The sequence below is a fragment of the Rhinatrema bivittatum genome, chromosome 4 (assembly GCF_901001135.1).
Source record: "Rhinatrema bivittatum chromosome 4, aRhiBiv1.1, whole genome shotgun sequence".
NCBI classification, from domain to species: domain Eukaryota; kingdom Metazoa; phylum Chordata; class Amphibia; order Gymnophiona; family Rhinatrematidae; genus Rhinatrema; species Rhinatrema bivittatum.
This window is the reverse complement of record NC_042618.1, coordinates 27,722,160-27,741,619: the sequence shown is the minus strand read 5'-3', so window position 1 is coordinate 27,741,619 and position 19,460 is coordinate 27,722,160. Positions and strand designations below refer to the sequence as shown.

The 19,460-nt window shown below is 46.4% G+C and overlaps 1 protein-coding gene across 2 annotated transcripts in view; it reads right to left on the bottom strand.

Annotated features, from left to right (window-relative positions):
* The window catches only part of AK7 (adenylate kinase 7), a 180,332-nt gene that overhangs the window by 67,782 nt on the left and 93,090 nt on the right, over window positions 1-19,460 (bottom strand). For both annotated transcript variants that reach the window (XM_029597899.1, XM_029597898.1), the window contains exons 10-11: window positions 17,955-18,104; window positions 10,423-10,551 (exon numbers count right to left, since the gene is read on the bottom strand). In XM_029597899.1, coding sequence (XP_029453759.1) covers window positions 10,423-10,551; window positions 17,955-18,104 — 279 coding nt within the window. The remainder of the gene's footprint in view (window positions 1-10,422; window positions 10,552-17,954; window positions 18,105-19,460) is intronic.

Sequence of the window (19,460 nt, the reverse complement as noted above, 5' to 3'; positions counted from 1 at the left end):
GTCCTAACCTCTTTAGCCTTTCCTCACAGGGGAGCTGTTCCATCCCCTTTATCATTTTGGTCGCCCTTGTCTGTACCTTCGCCATCGCAACTATATCTTTTTTGAGATGCAACGACTAGAATTGTACACAGTATTGAAGGTGCGGTCTCACCATGAAGAGATACAGAGGCATTATGACAGTTTCTGTTTTATTCACTATTCCCTTCCTAATAATTCCTAAAATTCTGTTTGCTGTTTTGACTGCTGCAGCACACTGAGCCAACAATTTCAATGTATTATCCACTATGACGCCTAGATTTCTCTCCTGGGTGGTAGCTCCTAATATGTAACCTAACATCATGTAACTACAGCATGGGTTATTTTTCCCTATATGCATCACCATGCACTTATCCAAATTAAATTTCATCTGCCATTTGGATGCTCAATTTTCCAGTTTCACAAGGTCCTCCTGCAAGTTATCACAATCTGCTTGTGATTTAACTACTCTGAATAATTTTGAATCATCTGCATTACCTCACTCGTCGTATTCCTTTCCAGATCATTTATAAATATATTGAAAAGCACGGGTCCTAGTACAGATCCTTGAGGCATTCCACTGTTTACCTTTTTCAACTAAGAAAATTGTCCATTTAATCCTACTCTCTGTTTCCTGTCTTTTAACCAGTTTGTAATCCACGAAAGGACATCGCCACCTGTCTCATGACTTTTTACTTTTCTTAGAAGCCTCTCATGAGGAACTTTGTCAAATGTCTTCTGAAAATCCAAATACAGTACATCTACTGGTTCACCTTTATCTACCTTTTTATTAACCCCTTAAAAAAAGTGAAGCATATTTCTGAAGCAAGACTTGCCTTGGGTAAAGCCATGCTGACTTTGTGCCATTAAACCATATCTTTCTATATGGTCTGTGATTTTGATCTTTGGAACACTTTCGTCAGGCTAACTGATCTGTAGTTTCCCAGATCACTCATGGAGCCCTTTTTAAATATTGGGGTTACATTAACCACCCTCCAGTCTAGAACGGGTAGATGTGAATCGGTTATTTACTCTTTCGGATAATAGAAAGACTAGGGGGCACTCCATGAAGTTAGCATGTGGCACATTTAAAACTAATTGGAGATCACCTCCAAGTATTGGTATATCAACCTTCTTGGAGGAGTCCCTAGACTTGATCGAGAATAGGGCTACCCTTTTTATTACCTTTGTTTCAGAACAGGACAAAGAAAAGATGTTCAGAAAGTTCTTTGTATACAAGGATGTCTCTTTTTGTGGATCAAAAATTCAAATATTCCCTGATGTGGCCAGAGCCACCCAAGCAAGAAGGAAAACCTTTTTAGCTTTAAAACATCGAGTGGTGGCTCTAGGAGCATCTTTCTTCTTAAAGTTTCCCTGTTTGTGTTATGTTAATTATAAAGGGAAAAAATTTGGATTCACTGATCCAATTCACTTAGAGACATTCTTAAGGGATAAATCAGTAAGCGAAATTGTAAATTAATGGTAAAAGGCCTCTGTAGGGAAAATATACTCCAGTCTCCAATTATTGTATATTGACTAAAGAGAGCCTCATTTAATTATTGGGGACTCTAATTAGATACAATTTTCCTGACTAATAGTAGATTATCTCCCCCGTATTATGTAAATGTGTACTATGGTAAATGTACTGTGATACATATTTGTTTAGGTTTTCATGATGTAAATCATTAAAAAATTAATAAAGAATAAATTAAAAAAAAAAACTAATTGGAAAAAGTTCTTTTTCACTCAACACACAATTAAACTCTGGAATTTGTTGCCAGAGGATGTGGTTAGTGCAGTTAGTATAACTGTGTTTAAAAAAGGATTGGATAAGTTCTTGGAGGAGAAGTCCATTACCTGCTATTAATTAAGTTGACTTAGAAAATAGCCACTGCTATTACTAGCAATGGTAACATGGAATAGACAGGAAAATTAGTTTCTTACCTGATAATTTTCGTTCCTGTAGTACCAAGGATCAGTCCAGACTGCTGGGTTATGCCTCCCCTCCAGCAGATGGAGTCAGAGAAAAGCTGAAACGCACCCCCCAGATATACTGGTGTGCCACCTGCAGTCCCTCAGTATATTCGATATCAAAGCAGAAGGACTCAATGACCACCTCCGCCAACACTTTTTTTATTTCTTTTTAACAACCACTGACCAGATCAACTCCTTTGAACGACAGACAAAAGAGAAAACACAGTAATTCTCTAAACACAGAAATTTCCTGTACCGAATAGAATGCAAGACCAATAACTTACCGTGTACAGTGTGTAAACTCTTGTAGACAAAAAACCTGTAAGAGCATAATAACCACGAGCGGGCTCTCCGCAAAACAGACTTGGGCGGGCGTCTGGACTGATCCTTGGTACTACAGGAACGAAAATGATCAGGTAAGAAACTAATTTTCCTTTCCCTGTACGAACCAGGATCAGTCCAGACTGCTGGGATATACCCGAGCTGCCTTAAATGGGGTGGGACCCCGAGAGTCCCGCTCGAATGACACTGCTCCCAAAAAACTCGGATGACGGACCACGAACATCCAGGAGATAGTGCCTCGCAAAAGTATGCAAGGATTTCCAAGTGGCCGCCCTGCAAATCTCCTGAGAAGACACAAAATGGCTTTCAGCCCATGAAGTTGCCTGAGAGCGAAGAGCGTGAGCTTTCAGACCATCAGGAACAGCCTTACCACATCCAATGTATGTGGAAGCGATGGCCTCCTTTAACCATCGAGCTATCGTCGTCTTGGATGCCTGAAGACCCTTCTTGGGACCATTCCACAAGACGAACAAGTGATCCGATCTCCGAAAATCATTAGTCACCTCCAAATACCTGAGGAGCACCCGACGGACATCCAAACGCTTTAAGTCCCGACCTTGAGTAGACCGAAGCTCCTCTTCCGAAAAGGAAGGCAACTCCACCGTCTGATTCACATGAAAGGCCGAAACTACCTTGGGCAAGAAGGAAGGAACTGTACGCAATGAAACTCCCGACTCCGAGATCCGCAGGAACGGTTCCCTACAAGAAAGAGCCTGCAATTCCGAGACTCGCCGAGCGGAAGCAATGGCCACTAGAAACACCGTTTTGAGAGTTAAGTCCTTCAACGAGGACAACTTAAGGGGCTCAAACGGTACCGCGCAGAGACCACGTAGAACCAGGTTCAAGCTCCAGGAAGGACATGGCCTCCACACCAGAGGGCGCAAATTCCTAACCCCCCGCAAAAAACGAGCAACATCCGGGTGGCTGGCGAGAGAGAATCCTTCGACCTTACCTTTCAAGCACCCCAGAGCCGCTACCTGAACCCTAAGGGAACTGTAGGCCAAACCTTTCTTCAAACCCTCCTGCAGAAAAGTGAGGATATGCGTCACAGAAGACCACCGTGGCGATATCTTCAGGGCACCACACCAAGCATCAAACACCTTCCACACCCTTGCATAAGCGAGCGTGGTCGAAGATCTACGCGCACGCAGGAGTGTGGCAATGACCGACAAAAGCGATCCGCCAGATCGAAAAATACCGGACCCTGCTGAAGAAGATTCGGAAGATGACCTAATCGCAGCGGACCGTCCACGGCCAGATTGACAAGATCCACGAACCACGGACGCTGTGGACACTCCGGAGCCAGGAGAATCACTAGCCTCCGATGGGATTCTATGCGCCTCAACACCTTTCCCACCAGGGGCCACGGAGGAAACACATAGAGGAGGACGTGAAGAGACCACGGCAGCACCAGCGCATCCACGCCTTCCGAGCCGTGTTCTCACCTTCGGCTGAAGAACCGCGCGGCCCTTGCATTTAACCAAGTCGCCATCAAATCCAGGTGCGGGACTGCCCAACGCTGGGTGATGAGATACATCGCTTCGGCCAATAGCTCCCACTCCCCTGGATCCAGGAGTTGGCGACTGAGGTAATCCGCCTGTACGTTGTCCACGCCTGCAATATGGGTGGCCGCGAAGCGTGACAAATGACGTTCCGCCCAGGCCATCAATACCGACGCTTCGTCCGCCACCGGACAACTTTTTGTGCCTCCTTGCCGATTGATATACGCCACCGTGGTCGCATTGTCTGACAGAACTCTCACCGCTCGTCCGCGTAGCATCGGGAGGAGGAGCCACAAGGCCAGCCGCACCGCCCTGGTCTCCAGCCGATTGATGGACCAAGTGGCTTGTTGGGCCGACCATGTTCCCTGCACTGCTCTGGACTGGCAAACCGCCCCCCAGCCAGAGAGGCTGGCATCCGTTGTGACCACTATCCACGATGGATGCTCTAGGTCCACCCCCTGCAGAAGGTAGTCCGGGATTAGCCACCAAGCAAGACTGGAACGGGCTGGCTCCATTAATGGTAACTCCATGCCGTAATCCTTGGACCTGTGGTCCCAACGAGAGAGAAGCACTCTCTGTAAAGGCCGCATATGCGCAAAAGCCCACGGAACCATCTCCAGAGTAGAAACCATATGACCAATGACCTGTAAATAGTCCCAGGCTGTAGGTACTGGGATCTCCATCAGGTGCCACAGCTGCGACATCAGATTGACCATACGTTGAAGTGGTAAAAACACCTTGCCCATCAAGGTGTCGAATCGGGCCCCCAAGAATTCCAACTGTTGGGTCGGCTCCAGCCGGCTCTTCGCAAAGTTGACTACCCAACCTAACGCCTGCAATTGCTGTACCACCAGCCGAACCGCCCACGTGCATGATGCTTCCGACTTCGCCCGGATGAGCCAATCGTCGAGATAAGGATGGACCAGAATTCCTTGACGGCGCAGGAAGGCTGCCACGACCACGAGAACCTTGGTGAACACATAGAAACATAGAAATGACGGCAGAAGAAGACCAAACGGCCCATCCAGTCTGCCCAGCAAGCTTCACACATTTTTTCTCTCATACTTATCTGTTTCTTTTAGCTCTTGGTTCTATTTCCCTTCCTCCCCCACCATTAATGTAGAGAGCAGTGATGGAGCTGCATCCAAGTGAAATATCTAGCTTGATTAGTTAGGGGTAATAGGGGTAGTAACCGCCGCAATAAGCAAGCTACACCCATGCTTATTTGTTTTAACCCAGACTATGTTATACAGCCCTTATTGGTTGTTTTTCTTCTCCCCTGCCGTTGAAGCAGAGAGCTATGCTGGATATGCATCGAAAGTGAAGTATCAGGCACATTTGGTTTGGGGTAGTAACCGCCGTAACAAGCCAGCTACTCCCCGCTTTGTGAGTGTGAATCCTTTTTTCTTCTCCCCTGCCGTTGAAGCTATGCTGGATATGCGTGAAGTATCAGTTTTTCTTTTCCCCTGCCGTTGAAGCAGAGAGCTATGCTGGATATGCGTGAAGTATCAGTTTTTCTTCTCTCCTGCCGTTGGAGCAGAGAGCTATGCTGGATGTGCATCGAAAGTGAAGTATCAGGCACATTTGGTTTGGGGTAGTAACCGCCGTAACAAGCCAGCTACTCCCGGCTTTGTGAGTGCAAATCCTTTTTTTCCACATTTCCTCTTGCTGTTGAAGCTTAGATTGATGTTGGAGTCACAGTAACCATGTGTATGTTTATTGAATAAGGGTATTGTGTCCAGGCAGTAGCCATCATTCTGGTGAGTTACCCATCATTCTGGTGAGTTACCCCCTCGGAGCAGTCGCAAAGCCGAACGGCAGAGCACAAAACTGGTAATGTTTCCCTAACACCATGAATCTCAGGTACCTCTGATGATGCTCCCTGATTCCAATGTGCAGGTACGCCTCGGTCAGATCCAAAGAAGCCAAAAATTCTCCTTTGTGGACGGCCGCAATAACAGACCGTAGCATCTCCATGTGAAAGCGAGGAACGCGTAACGCCTTGTTTACGACCTTTAAATCCAAGATGGGCCTGAACGTGCCCTCCTTCTTCGGAACCATGAAGTAAATGGAGTACCGGCCAGTCTTGCGCTCGGCCGGTGGAACCGGCAACACCGCCCCCAGAGATCTCAAACGGTCCAAAGTCTGGGTGATCACCAGCTGCTTCTCCGGAGGACCGCAAGGTGACATCATAAAAGGATCCTGGAGGGGACGAGCAAAATCCAACTCGTAACCGTGGCGGATGACATCGAGAACCCATTGATCTGAGGTTATCTTGACCCATTCCTCCCAAAACTGGGACAACCGACCCCCTATGCACGGAAGAGAGGAATGGGCCTGCGCGCCTTCATTGCGAAGTCTTGTTAGGAACAAATCCTTGCGAGGGTCCGGAACGTTGCGACTATCTGCCGCAAAAGGAAGAAGACCAATTTCTTTGGGAAAAGGAACCACCTCTCCCCATGCGGAACCGTCGCTGACCCCGAAAACGCGCCCTAGAGTTCCCGAAGGGCCGAGGCTGACGGGGCTTATCCTCTGGCAACTTATACACCTTGTTATCTCCTAGGTCCTTAATGAGCTGATCCAGCTCCTCCCCAAACAATACCTTACCTTTGAAGGGAAAAGAACCTAAACGTGCCTTAGAGGATGCATCCGCTGACCAACGACGGAGCCAGAGTAGCCGCCTGGCTGAGACCGCAGACGACATGATCCGCGCCGAGGTCCGCAGCAGGTCATACAAAGCGTCCGCAGCCTCCACGCAGTTGGCCTGCTCCGCCTTACCAGGAGGAAGAAATTTGCCCTCTGCACGAGGCTGCTACAAGCCGCCGCCCGGACCCCTAATGCCGCAACCTCAAAGATGCGCTTCAATAAAACTTCCAATTTCCTATCTTGGACATCCTTCAATGCAATGCCCCCCGAGACAGGAATGGTAGTGTGCTTTACCATGGCCGTAACCGCTGAATCCACTGACGGGTTCTTGAGGAGCTCCAAGGTTTCCACCGGTAGGGGGTACAGCCTATCCATAGCCCTGCTAACCCACAAAGATGCTTCGGGGAGATCCCATTCCTTAGACACTATCTGAAAAACCTTATGATGGAATGGAAAAGTTTGCGGGGGGGGGGGCCCGTAGGCCCGCCATGGCCACATCCCCCGTGGACGTGTCAGCTTCCTGATGCGGGGCCGCGATTTCCAATTCCTTCAACACATGAAGGATTAAAAAGCTTAACTCCTCTTTACTAAAAAGTCTAAGCACCTGGGGATCATCTCCTTCCACCGTCCCCTGCCCGGCAGTGCCATCCAACCCGGGTGTCTCCGGGGGATCTGGGGCAAAATCCGGCACCTCCGGACCTTCAGCCCCCCCCCCCCCCCCCTGTGAGCGAGGGACGCGAGCCCCAGCCCTTCCCATATTTCACCAGCCCTGGGGACCTTTGGTGGAGGTGGCCCATCCACCTCCATACCCGCTTCAGCCTCTAAAAAGGCTTTGTGCATTAAAAGCACAAACTGGGAAGAAAAAGGGGTCACTGACCGTTTCAAGCTGTCTGCCACGGGCTGGGAGGGAGGGGGGGCCGGTGCGCCTCCGAATCGGGCGTGCTCCGAGGAGATAAGGTAGGCGGTGAAGGAGATGGGGAGGAATCCTCCTCCGACGCAGATTCCCTTGCCTGCCGCGTGTTCAAAATGGCCGCTGCCCCCCCGAAGGCAGGAGGCGGGGCCGAAGAACGGGAAACTCGACCTCCTTTCTGCCGCGCTGCACCGGGGAGAGAAGATCCACTGCGGGCAGCGCTCGACCCCCGAGAGGGTCCTTTGCCCCCGGGAAGACATCGGGAGCAGAGACCCTTTCGGGAGAGTCGCGCCCCCCGCCCCCCCACAGGCTGTGCAGGCCGAAGAACGCGGCATGCCGACGCGGGAAACCAAGGGCAACTGCCAGCAAAGGGAAAAAAGTGCACCAAAAAGGTAAGCAGTGCAGCGCTGGGTGACCCAGCCACCCCCTCCGGAGTCCCGGGACCTAGTAATGGCAGGCCGGGGCTGAAATAAAGAGGCTCACTGCCTGCCACCAACAGGACTTAAGCAGCCGTTCTTTTTTTTTTTTTTTTTTAAGAAGAAACAAAATTTAGCAGCCCCCTTCAGAAGACCTTCTGGAATGGTACATGTGGGTGGGGGAGGGTAACCGGCCCACCGGTAAGCTCTCCCCCTGTCCCCTGGGACTATACTAGCTCCGGGAAATCGAGAGAGGGCAATGCCCTACAAGCCTGCCTTGAGAAGTGTGACCTCGCTGCGCAACAAAGCACCCAAACAAGACCAAACTCCCTTAACTAATCTTAATAATAGTTTTTTTTTTTTCCCAAACTAGACAGACCAAGAAAGGAAGGGAGAACGAATTGATCTAGTCAGGGTAATATAGATTAAACAAAACCTGGATCAGTAATGTATAAACCAAGAGATCAGGACCGCAGGTTATGCCTCTCAATCTGCTAGAGTCAGAGAAAATACTGAGGGACTGCAGGTGGCACGCCAGTATATCTGGGGGGTGCGTTTCAGCTTTTCTCTGTCTCCATCTGCTGGAGGGGAGGCATAACCCAGCAGTCTGGATTGATCCTGGTACGTACAGGGAATTCGTTTTTGGGTACTTGCTAGGTTCTTATGGCCTGGATTGGCCACTGTTGGAAACAGGATGCTGGGCTTGATGGACCCTTGGTCTGACCCAGTATGGCATGTTCTTATGTTCTTATGATAGGTTACAAATTTTAACTAACAGATCTGAAATAATTTCATGAAACTAAGATTTTCATATTTGAACTGGAGATCCCCAGAATTGGGCCTAAGTTGACTGAATAGGTCTCTCATTGGTTGGGGGATGCATGAATCTGCATTGCATATAAGTGGAAGTAGTCAGATTCTGCAACTGTAAGTCACTAGTAGATTCATATTTGGGACATTTGTACAATGGCTAAGATAACATTTGAGCTTAGTGGTTTGCTGGAGATGGAATTTGAAAGCCTGTTTTGGAGAGTTTGGATGCCCAAAGGATAACGATGCCTGGAATGTCTAATTAGATGTTTGCAAGGAGTGAAAATAGGAGTAAATGTGGGTATGAATCCTGGGAGTCTTCCAAACAGTTCTCAACATTTTGTTGATGCTGTAAATTTGTGTAATTGGAAGTATACAAGAGAAGGGTGACCAAAATGATAAAGGGAATGGAACAATTCCTCTATGAACAAAGGCTAAAGAGGTTAGGATTCCTCAGCTTGAAGAAGAGATGGCTGAGGGGAGATATGATAGAGGTCTATAAAATAATGAGTGGAATTGAATGAGTAAACGTTAATCAGTTTTTTACTCTTTTGAAAAGTACAAAGATCAGGGGATCACACAATGAAGTTACTAAGTAATATATTTAAAACTAATAAGAGAAAACATTTTTTTACTCAATGCATAAGAACATAAGAACATGCCATACTGGATTAGACCAAGGGTCCTTCAAGCCCAGTATCCTGTTTCCAACAGTGGCCAATCCAGGCCATAAGAACCTGGCAAGTGCCCAAAAACTAAGTCTATTCCATGTTACTGTTGCTAGTAATAGCAGTGGCTATTTTCTAAGCCAACTCAATTAATAGCAGGAAATAGACTTCTCCTCCAAGAACTTATCCAATCCTTTTTTAAACACAGTTATACTAACTGCACTAACCACATCATCTGGCAACAAATTCCAGAGTTTAATTGTGCGTTGAGTGAAAAAGAACTTTCTCCAATTAGTTTTAAATGTGCCACACGCTAACTTCATGAAGTGCCCCCTAGTCTTTCTATTATCCGAAAGAGTAAATAACCGATTCACATCTACCCATTCTAGACCTCTCATGATTTTAAACACCTCTATCGTATCCCCCCCCTCAGCCATCTCTTCTCCAAGCTGAAAAGTCCTAACCTCTTTAGTCTTTCCTCATAGGGGAGTTGTTCCATTCCCCTTATCATTTTGGTAGCCCTTCTCTGTACCTTCTCCATCGCAATTATATCTTTTTTGAGATGCGGCAACCAGAATTGTACACAGAATTCAAGGTGCGGTCTCACCATGGAGCGATATAGAGGCATTATGACATTTTCCGTTTTATTCATCATTCCCTTCCTAATAATTCCCAACATTCTGTTTGCTTTTTTGACTGCCGCAACACACTGAACCAACGATTTCAATGTGTTATCCACTATGACACCTAGATCTCTTTCTTGGGTTGTAGCACCTAATATGGAACCTAACATTGTGTAACTATAGCATGGGTTATTTTTCCCTATATGCATCACCTTGCACTTATCCACATTGCATAATTAAGCAATGGAATCCGATGCCAGAGGATGTGGTGAAAGCTTTTACTGTAGCTGCATTTAAAAAAGATTTGGACAAATTTCTGGAGGAAAAGTCCAATAACCATTATTAAGGAAGAGTTGCAGAAATCCACTGCTTAGGGAATTTCCTATTACATTGAAGCACAGTATAAATAGAAATCAGTTCTGCTAAGATGAATTTTACTATCATCTACTAAAAACCTTATCTTACTCTGATACTGTTTTGAAAAATGAGCTTGAGAAGATTATTTTCTATACTTACCAGCCTAGCTATTGCTTCTGTGATGACTTCTTTGATCTGAATATGATGCAGTTTGTAATGCCTGCAAAGTTTTGCAGAAACAGTAGTTTTTCCCACTGCTGTAGGACCAAGAACACAAATTTTGATTGGCTGAAACAAATAAAGAACAATAGTATTGCCATTAGCTATCCACAGCAATGTTCCCTCTAATTTTTAAAAGCTATCAGGTAGACTTTAAAAGCGTTGCTTGCGCAAAAATGCCCACATATGCATGTATGCGGGCTGTGTGCAAGCAAGGTGTATTTTAGGAAGCTGCAAAGTACATGCGAACATGCCCATGCACGCATCAAGAATAAGGGAGTGGAAAAGAAGTGGGTCACGGACGTTCTGGGACTGGGCCAAGACCTAATGTGTGTAAGTTTGTATTTTAAAGAGTGTAACCATGGCGTGCATTGGCTTGTTATCTGTGTAACTTTACTGTTGGTCCTAATGAGGAGCAAGTCTGGAGATCAAGCTTTTTAGGGCATTGGGTTGGGTTGGGTTGGGTTTGGTTTGTTTATTTATTTATTTATTTATTTGTTTTTCTATACCGATCTTCCTACATTAGATGCAAATCAAACCGGTTTACAAAGAACAAAAACATGCCAAACGGCCTTACATGGAACAATGAACATTTAAGCAACTTTAAGTAATAGTCAAAGAGAAGAAAAACTAAATATACAATTTAAATTACATAGTAATCAAGGTAGATAAGAATTGGAATTGGATTACATAGTAATGAAGGTCATAAGTAATAAAAGTCCAGTAAATGTATAAATCAAAATATGTTGTTCTTGTACTAGGCTTAGATAGGGAGAAGGTATGTATAAAGAGGAGTGGGGAATAGCGGAAGACATAAATGGAATGAAATAGAATAAAATAAAAATAAAATTAAATAAAATTAAAATTAAATAAAATAAAATAAAAATAAATAAATAAATAAATATAAAATTAAATAAAAGGGAAAGTCAAAAGAGTGACTAAGGGTCTCTTCAGAGGGAACCAGAATAAATGAAAAAGACTAAGACTAAGACTAATAACAGATCAAACCATATAAGGGAGAGAAATAAACAGAGAAGTGTAGTAAGAGATGAAGAGAATGCTTTAAGCTAACAAGATGGTTCTGGAAAGGCAAGCTTGAATAACCAAGTTTTGCAGGAGTTTTTATTCCGCAATCTTACCACATTTGTGCTCAAAGTGGTTTACAAGTCAAGGGCTTGCAGATGAAGAACCTGTTGCAGGGGCTAGACCCTTGGACCGAGGCGAGGTTGATGCTACCTGCAGGGAGGAGCCCTGCAGGTCCTCGCCGTCGGCTGGCAGAAACCCAACAGGACCTTCACCAATTCCAGCCCTCGTTCCCCACAGATTGAGCCCTTGGGTGCCAGGGCCCGCTGGACTTGGGTGCAGATCTCTGATGATGAAAAATCCCATGACGGCAGCAGATGATAGCAGAGTCAAATAATACCAAGGATCAGGGCAGGCAGTGATCAAGCAAAGTCCAAGAAGCAAGCACGTGGCTAAGGCAGGTGGCAATCAAGGTGAAGTCCAAAAGATGTACTGGGGTAAAAGCCAGAGAAGCAATCCAGGAGGAAGGCAGGAATCAGGAACACAGAGTCAGGAATACAGAGAGATGAAACCAACTACTCCTAGAAGCTCGATCTGTTGTTGAGGTGTCTACTGCAGGCCAGGTCAGGCTTTAAACAGAAAGACAGCAGTGACAACATTGCTGGGCGTCGTGGGAAGTTTCTCGCCGTGGGCCTTTTAAATTGAAGAAAGACATGTGTGAGCCTAGGGACGCTTGCACAGAATAGCAGAGTCCCGGTGTGGCCTGGTCTTTTGAGTGCAGCAGCCTACCACATCTGAGTTGGGGGAATTGCGACAGTGTCGAAGTTCTGGCCACTGCCCCGGGTTTAGGGTGAGTGCAACCGGCCACAGGATATGCCCGTGTTCGGTCAAGCGCAACAGTAACCCCTCCTCTAAGCCCTCTCCCTGGGACCAGGGTTTCCTAGGATGGGCTGCGTGGAATGCTTTGAGGAGATTCTAATCTATTATGTTTGAGGAGAACTACAAGATGTTCTCTTCTGGCCCATGCCCCTCCCAGGCGATGAGATACTCCCATCTCTTGTTCTGCCTAAGGGCGTCCAGAACCTCTCTCACGTGGTAGACTTGGTCTTCTTCGGTAGATAGTTTCGGGGGTCAGGAATCTTCCGAGTGGGCCAAGTCAGCACTACGGGTTTTAGGAGAGATATGTGAAATACAGTGTGAATCTTCATGGAGGCAGGCAAGCACAGTTGGTAAGTGATGGGACCAATTTGGCGGGCAATGGGAAAAGGCCCGATGTAGGATGGAGCCAGCCTCACAGAGGGTACTCTGAGCCATATGTAGCGAGTACTTAACCAGACCCTGTCCCCAACCTTCAACTGTGGGGCAGGACGTTGGTGGGCATCTGTCTCTCTTTTGCTCTCAGGGTAGCTCTCTGAAACATGGCCTCTGTCTCAACAAACAGGTCCCGAAGTTCCTGTGCTGTTAATTGAGCCGCTGAGGACATAACGGACAATGGTACCAGCAGTGGAGGGGCTGGTTGTCGCCCATAAACCAACAGGAATGGAGATCATCTGATGGCAGCATTGGTGTGGGAGTTATGATAAAATTCTGCCCATGGGAGGAAAGCAGCCCAGTTGTCCTGGCTCTCATTGATAAAAGATATGAGGAAGGTTTTTAGTGTGCAGTTGGTCTGTTCCACTTGACCGTTGGCTTGAGGATGGTATGCTGTGGTAAAATCCAAAGTGATGCTGAATTTATGGCATAAGGAACGTCAGTATTTGGCCATGAATTGAGCCCCTCGATCGAAGGTAATGTGCTGAGGTAGCCCATGCAGACGAAAGACATAGGTCACGAATAGCTTTGCTTACTTGAGTGCAGAAGGTAGACCAGGAAGGGCGATGAAGTGGGCCATTTTAGAGAAGCGGTCAATGATGACCCAGATAATATGGCAGCTGTTAGAAAGGGGAAGGTCCACCACCAAGATTCCTTGGGGGCTGGTAATGGCTGTAACAGCATTCAAAATTGTCCCACCATAGGTTTTTGCTGGGCGAGGTCGACAAGAGTCCACCTAGGCCTGGACATCCTTTTGCATCTGGGGCCACCAGTAATACCGCTGGAGGAGTGAGGGGGTCCAGGCCCGACCAGGATGGCCCGCGACACGAGAATCATGGGACCATTCCAAAACCTTTTGATGGAGGTGGAGTGGAACGACCATCTTTCCTGGGGGGATGGTCATGGTGGTAGCCAGTAGGATTTACGCCGGGTCAATGATGTACCCAGGCGGGTCAGGTGTATCTTCTACCTCGAAGGACCGAGATAGGGCATCCCCCTGGGTGTTTTTGGTTGCCTGGCTGTATCTTACTTTGAAGTCAAAGCAGGTGAAAAACAAAGACCAGCAGGCATGCTGGGCATTCAAACGCTGGGCATGGTGGAGGTGTTGTAAGTTTTTAAAGTCGGTGTAAACCATGATGCGATGTTGTGTTCCTTCCAGCCAATGTCACCATTCTTTGAGTGCCATCTTTATAGCTAACAATTTCTTGTCCCCAATGCCATAGTTTTGTTCATCAGGTGAAAACATCTGAGAGAAGGAGCAAGGATGAAAGATCCCTGTGTCAGAATGCTGCCTTAATACTGCCCTGACTCCCACAGAAGAAGCATCCACTTTAAGTTTAAAAGGACGTGTGGGATCCGGATGGCAGAGGCAGGACTCTCGAAGGAAGGCTTACTTCAATTTGAGGAAGACATTGACTGCCTCTGGAGTGTCGAGAGGAATGCTGTGATCTGGAAGTAACTGGAAATAAAGTGTAGTAGATAGAAGTTTGCAAATCCCAAGAAATGTTACAGAGGACAGAGACCAGAGGGTTGCGGCCAGTTCTGAATACTTTCCACTTTCTCAGGGTCTATGCAAAAGCCACTAGAGATTATGTATCCCAAGAAGAGCAAATTCTCTTTTTCAAAAATGCACTTTTCAAGCTTGGCATACAGTTTATTAGTGTGTAGGCAGTGGCAAACTTGCTGGACATATTGACGATGAGAAGAAAGATCTTTGGAGAAGATGAGAATATCATTAAGGTAGACTACCATGCAGACATACAAGAGATTTTGGAAAACCTCGTTCATCATGTTTTGAAACACGGCAGGAGCATTGCAGAGTCCAAAGGGCATTACCAAGTATTCGTAATGGCCATCCTGTGTGTTGAATGCCATCTTCCATTTGTCACCTGATTTAATGTGGATAAGACTGTACGCTCCATGGAGGTCAAGTTTTGTGAATATCCTGGCTCCTTGCAGGTGATCAAGAAGTTCAGAGATAAGGGGCAAGGGGTAGCGATCCTTCTTCGTTATAGCATTTAACCTCGATAGTCTATGCAGGGTCGTAGTGTACCATTCTTTTTTGAAACGAAAAAGAAGCCTGCCCTAGCTGGGGATTTGGATGGTCAAATGAAACCCCTTGTGAGGTTCTCCTAGATGTACTGGGACATAGCCTTTGTTTCTAGCAGAGATAGTGGGTAGACTCTTCCCTGCGGTGGAGTGGCACCAGGTATAAGATTGATGGCACAATCAAAGAATTGATGCTCTGGTAAGGTCTCTGCTTTCTTCTTAGAGAAGCCTTCTGTAAAATCAGCATACTGCAGTGGTAATCCTAAGGAGGTTGTAACTAGAGGAACAGGAGATAGAGGCTGAATCTGACGAAGATAGGAGGTATGGCAGCAAGGGCCCCACTTTGCTAATTATGGAGTTCCCCAATCTAAACTGGGAAAATGAAGCTGCAACCAGGGCAATCCGAGCACAACTGGGTGTACAGCCTTCTCGAGGACAAACAATGTTATCTCCTGCACATGTAGAACGCCAGTGCGGAGGCGAAGTGGCGCAGTCGTTGAAGTAATCTGACCTGGGAGGGGTTCCTCGTATAAGGAAGATATGATCAATGGAGTGTCTCTGGGAACTGTGGATAGTCTCAAGTAGTGCCTTTATGATGAAGTTCCCCCCGCGCCAGAGTCCACTAGTGTTATGGTGGAGAATACGTGGTCTCCTGAGGTGATCTCCACAGGAAGGGTGAGTTGGGGAACAGGAATAGTATAGCCTAGGTACATCTCCCCACTGGTTCCTAGGCTCATCAGTTTCCCTGTTTCACTGGGCATTGTGCTAGAAGATGCCCCTTGCCTGGTCAGTAGAAACAGAGGGCCAAGGTACAGCAATAGTGTTTCTCCTCCAACATGATGTGGCTCTGCCCGAGCTGATTGGGTTCTTCCAGACAGGCTGAAGCGGGCGTTTTGGCCATGGTTGGCATACGGGATGGGAAAATGATGGGACCAGTAGCACCTGCTTGCGTGGTGTTCGCAACTCCTGAGCTCTCTGTTGAAGATGTCGGTCAATCATCCCGGTCAGATCTATGAGGGCGTCTAGCGAGTCAGGCAGCTCTCTGGCAGCAACTTTGTCTTTAATTTGGGGGGATACTCCTTACAAAAAAATGTTCCGGAGGATATCCTCTTGCCAATTCAATTCCATGGCCATCGTGCAGAACTCGATGGCATGTTCCATCAGGGGTCTGGTACCCTGCCGCAGGTACAGTACATCCGATCCCACAGTGGCCAGACGTCCCGGTTCCTCAAATAACTGTTTAAAAGCTTTAACAAAGAGTTGTATGCCCTGAAGTAAAGGATCTCCACGCTCCCAGAGGCCTTCCCAATCAGGAAAGAGAGGATGAAGGTGGTTTTCATAGTATCATTGGAAAACTGTGCCCGTTGAAAATTGCATAAAGCACTCATTAGGAATCCGCGACATTGTTTGGGATCCCTCGCGTATGTGGGATTACTGGGAAACAGACTTGGGGGGGGGGGCTGCCACAGTTACTGGTGTCGCTGGAACCCCTGGACTAGTCAAGGCAGTGGTCATGTCAAGACGGGTGCTCAGCCGTTCCATCGAACTTGCCAGTGCTTCCAGGAATTGTTGCTGCTGCTGTCTTTTCTGAGCCAAGCCCAGATGGCCTGGAGGCCACAGAGCTCTGCTGGGTCCATGGCCTCAGCAAACTGTTGCGGGGGGGGGACGGGGACCCTTGGATTGAGGCGAGGTTGATGCTGCCTGCAAGGAGGAGCTCTGTAAGTCCTCGCCGTCGGCTGGCAGAGTTGACCGGTGCAGAGACCCAACAGGACCTTCATCAATACCAGCCCTCGTTCCCCACAGGTTGAGCCCTTGGTTGTCAGAGCTGGCTGGACTTAGGTGCAGGTCTCCGATGATGAAGAATCCCATGAAGGCAGCAGACGATAGCAGAATCAAGATGTACAAAGGATCAGGGCAGGCGGCAATCAAGCAAAGTCCAAGAAGTGAGCACGTGGTCAAGGCAGGCGGCAATCAAGGAGAAGTCCAAAAGATGTACTGGGTCAAAGCCAGAGAAGCAATCCAGGAGGAAGGCAGGATGAAGGGCAGGAATCAGGAATATGGCATCAGGAACATGAAGAGATGCAACCAGCTACCTGTTGCTGAGGTGTCGTCTACTGCAGGCCAAATCAGGATTAAATAGAAAGGCTGCAGTGACGTCATTGCTGGGTGCCGTGGGAAGTTTCTCACCATGGGCCCTTTAAATTGAAGAGAGACGTGCGCTCACATGCCTAGTGACGCTTGCACAGAATATTGGCGTCCCCAGGGCGCCATGGTCCCTTAAGCGCAGTGGTCTGCTGCATCTAAGTCAGAAGAATCGTGGCAGTGTCAACATTCCGGCTGCTGCCCCGTATTTCAGGTGAGTGTGGCCGGCCACGGGATAGGCCTGTGTTTGGCCAAGTGCAACAGAACAGAGGGACTGGAAGATCTCGATATTAACTGGCAAAACTAGTGTAATATTTGGAAAAACTGGGTTGTCCCTTGTGCGGGCTTGTTTTAAAATCCGTCTACATACATGAGTAAAAACCATCAAAGTCCTATGGAAAATACATGTGCTAGCTGTGCTCGAGTAACCTCTTAAAATTAGAAGCATACTTAAGCGTGGTTGATGTATTTTAAAACATACGTGCACAAGTGTGCACACGATTTAAAATTCCAGCGTCTCTTTGCTTGCACACCAATACGAGCATGTATGGGCGCACATGGATTCGTTTAAAATTAATTTGTATGTGTGCAAACATTTTTTTTTGTATAGCTTTTTATATGCTGGGTTCAAATTTGTGCCCACAAGCCAGTATAATGCAAATAATAGCAGAATTTCTTGTGCACGCTATGTTTTGCTGTGTGCGCGGGGTTCATGACCTGTGTGCTCATGCATAAGTGCCCAGCTTAAAGGGAACAGTGGAATTATGCACACTTCATTTTTTTTTTTTTTTTTAACATCCTCTTTTCAGCTTTTTTATTTTATTTTTTTTGCAGCCTCTAACTCAATTTCCTTGTTGCAAAACATCTTTTAGTATTTTTCTGGTTAACCAACATTTTCAGCAAATGTTAAGGCTGATCTAAAACAATTTTCAAGAATGACGCCTTACCAGTAATCCTCGACATTGCCTGTACTCTTTTACAACAGGGGCAATGCTCTCCAGCAGTCCTGCTTGAGCAATCCATTTAATGTTAAAGTTCTCCTTCAAAAACACGGCTTCCATTTTCAGATTCACCAATAGATGCTCAATATCTGCTTGCTAAATAAAAGGTCAAAAGAAACATTAGCTGATCCAAAGCGAAGTCATTTAAGGATATGGCAAAGTAATTTAATGCAGTTGCCCTTAAAATATATATCTCCATATACTGTAAGTATACATTAACTTAACTTATACTAGCATATGTCTCTACTACTTTTATCGGATTATATAGTAGGAAAAAATATAGTTTTAAAAAGCAGAGTTGCTTACCTGTAGCAGATGATCTCCATGGATAGCAGGATGTTAGTTTTCACACATGGGTGACGTCATCTGATGGAGCCTGATGACGAAAACTTAGTTTCTAGAAACTTTGACTAGGCACACTGACCATGCTGGGCATGTCTTATACCACACGTCCAAGTGGCCAAATTGTGAGCAATTCCCGTGGAGGAGATCCTTTAGTCTCGTGACATAGAATTACAATAAAAAATAAAAATAGGAGAAACCCAACTCCGCAGGGTGACCGGCAGGTTTCATGAGGACTAAAATCCTGCTGTCCTTGGAGAACACCTGTTTCAGGTAAGCAACTCTGCTTTCTTCAAGGACAAGCAGGATGGTAGTCCTCGCACATGGGTGAATCCCTAGCTACAGGCTGCTCCCCAACACAAAAAGGAGACCAACAGACACCTAACCAGGTATCAACAGGCACAACACCACCGGTGCTGTTGGTAACAGAGGGGGAGACATTCTGAACCAAAACAACAGGTCCTAGGAGGGGAGAGTTGGGTTCTACATTTCCGGACCCTTAATGATTCACTTCCATCAAATGCAGCAACACTGAGCATCTTCTATCAAACTGAAACAGACAATACCAACCAATCACTACAATGTTTTACTTCTTGTTAAACTTTTTATCTCTCCTCTAACTCTAATCCCAGATAGAATAACCCCTGTTTTATTGTAACTTTTTCTTCTATGCACTTGTTATACTTTTGTAATGTATACTCTTACGTTTTAGCTATGTACATTATAATGTATTGCTCACCCCTTGTTTTATGTAAACCGACATGATACGAACTTCCGTGAATGCCGGTATAGAAAAACACAAATAAATAAAAAAATAAAAATAAAAATACATCTCGAACAGGTTCCTGAGGACAGTCTGGCCAAACCTATTGTCGCATCAGCCATACCTATTTAGACAGTGAAGGGATGTGAATGTGTGAAGAGAACTTCATATTGCAGCCTTGCAGATCTCCTCCATGGGAATTGTTCGCAAGTGAGCCACTGACTCTGCCGTGGCTCTGACAAAGTTAGCCTTGACATGACCCTCAAAATGCAATCCCGCCTGGGCATAACAGAAGGAGATGTAATCTGTTAGCCAACTGGATAGTGTCTGTCAATGGCAATGGCAAT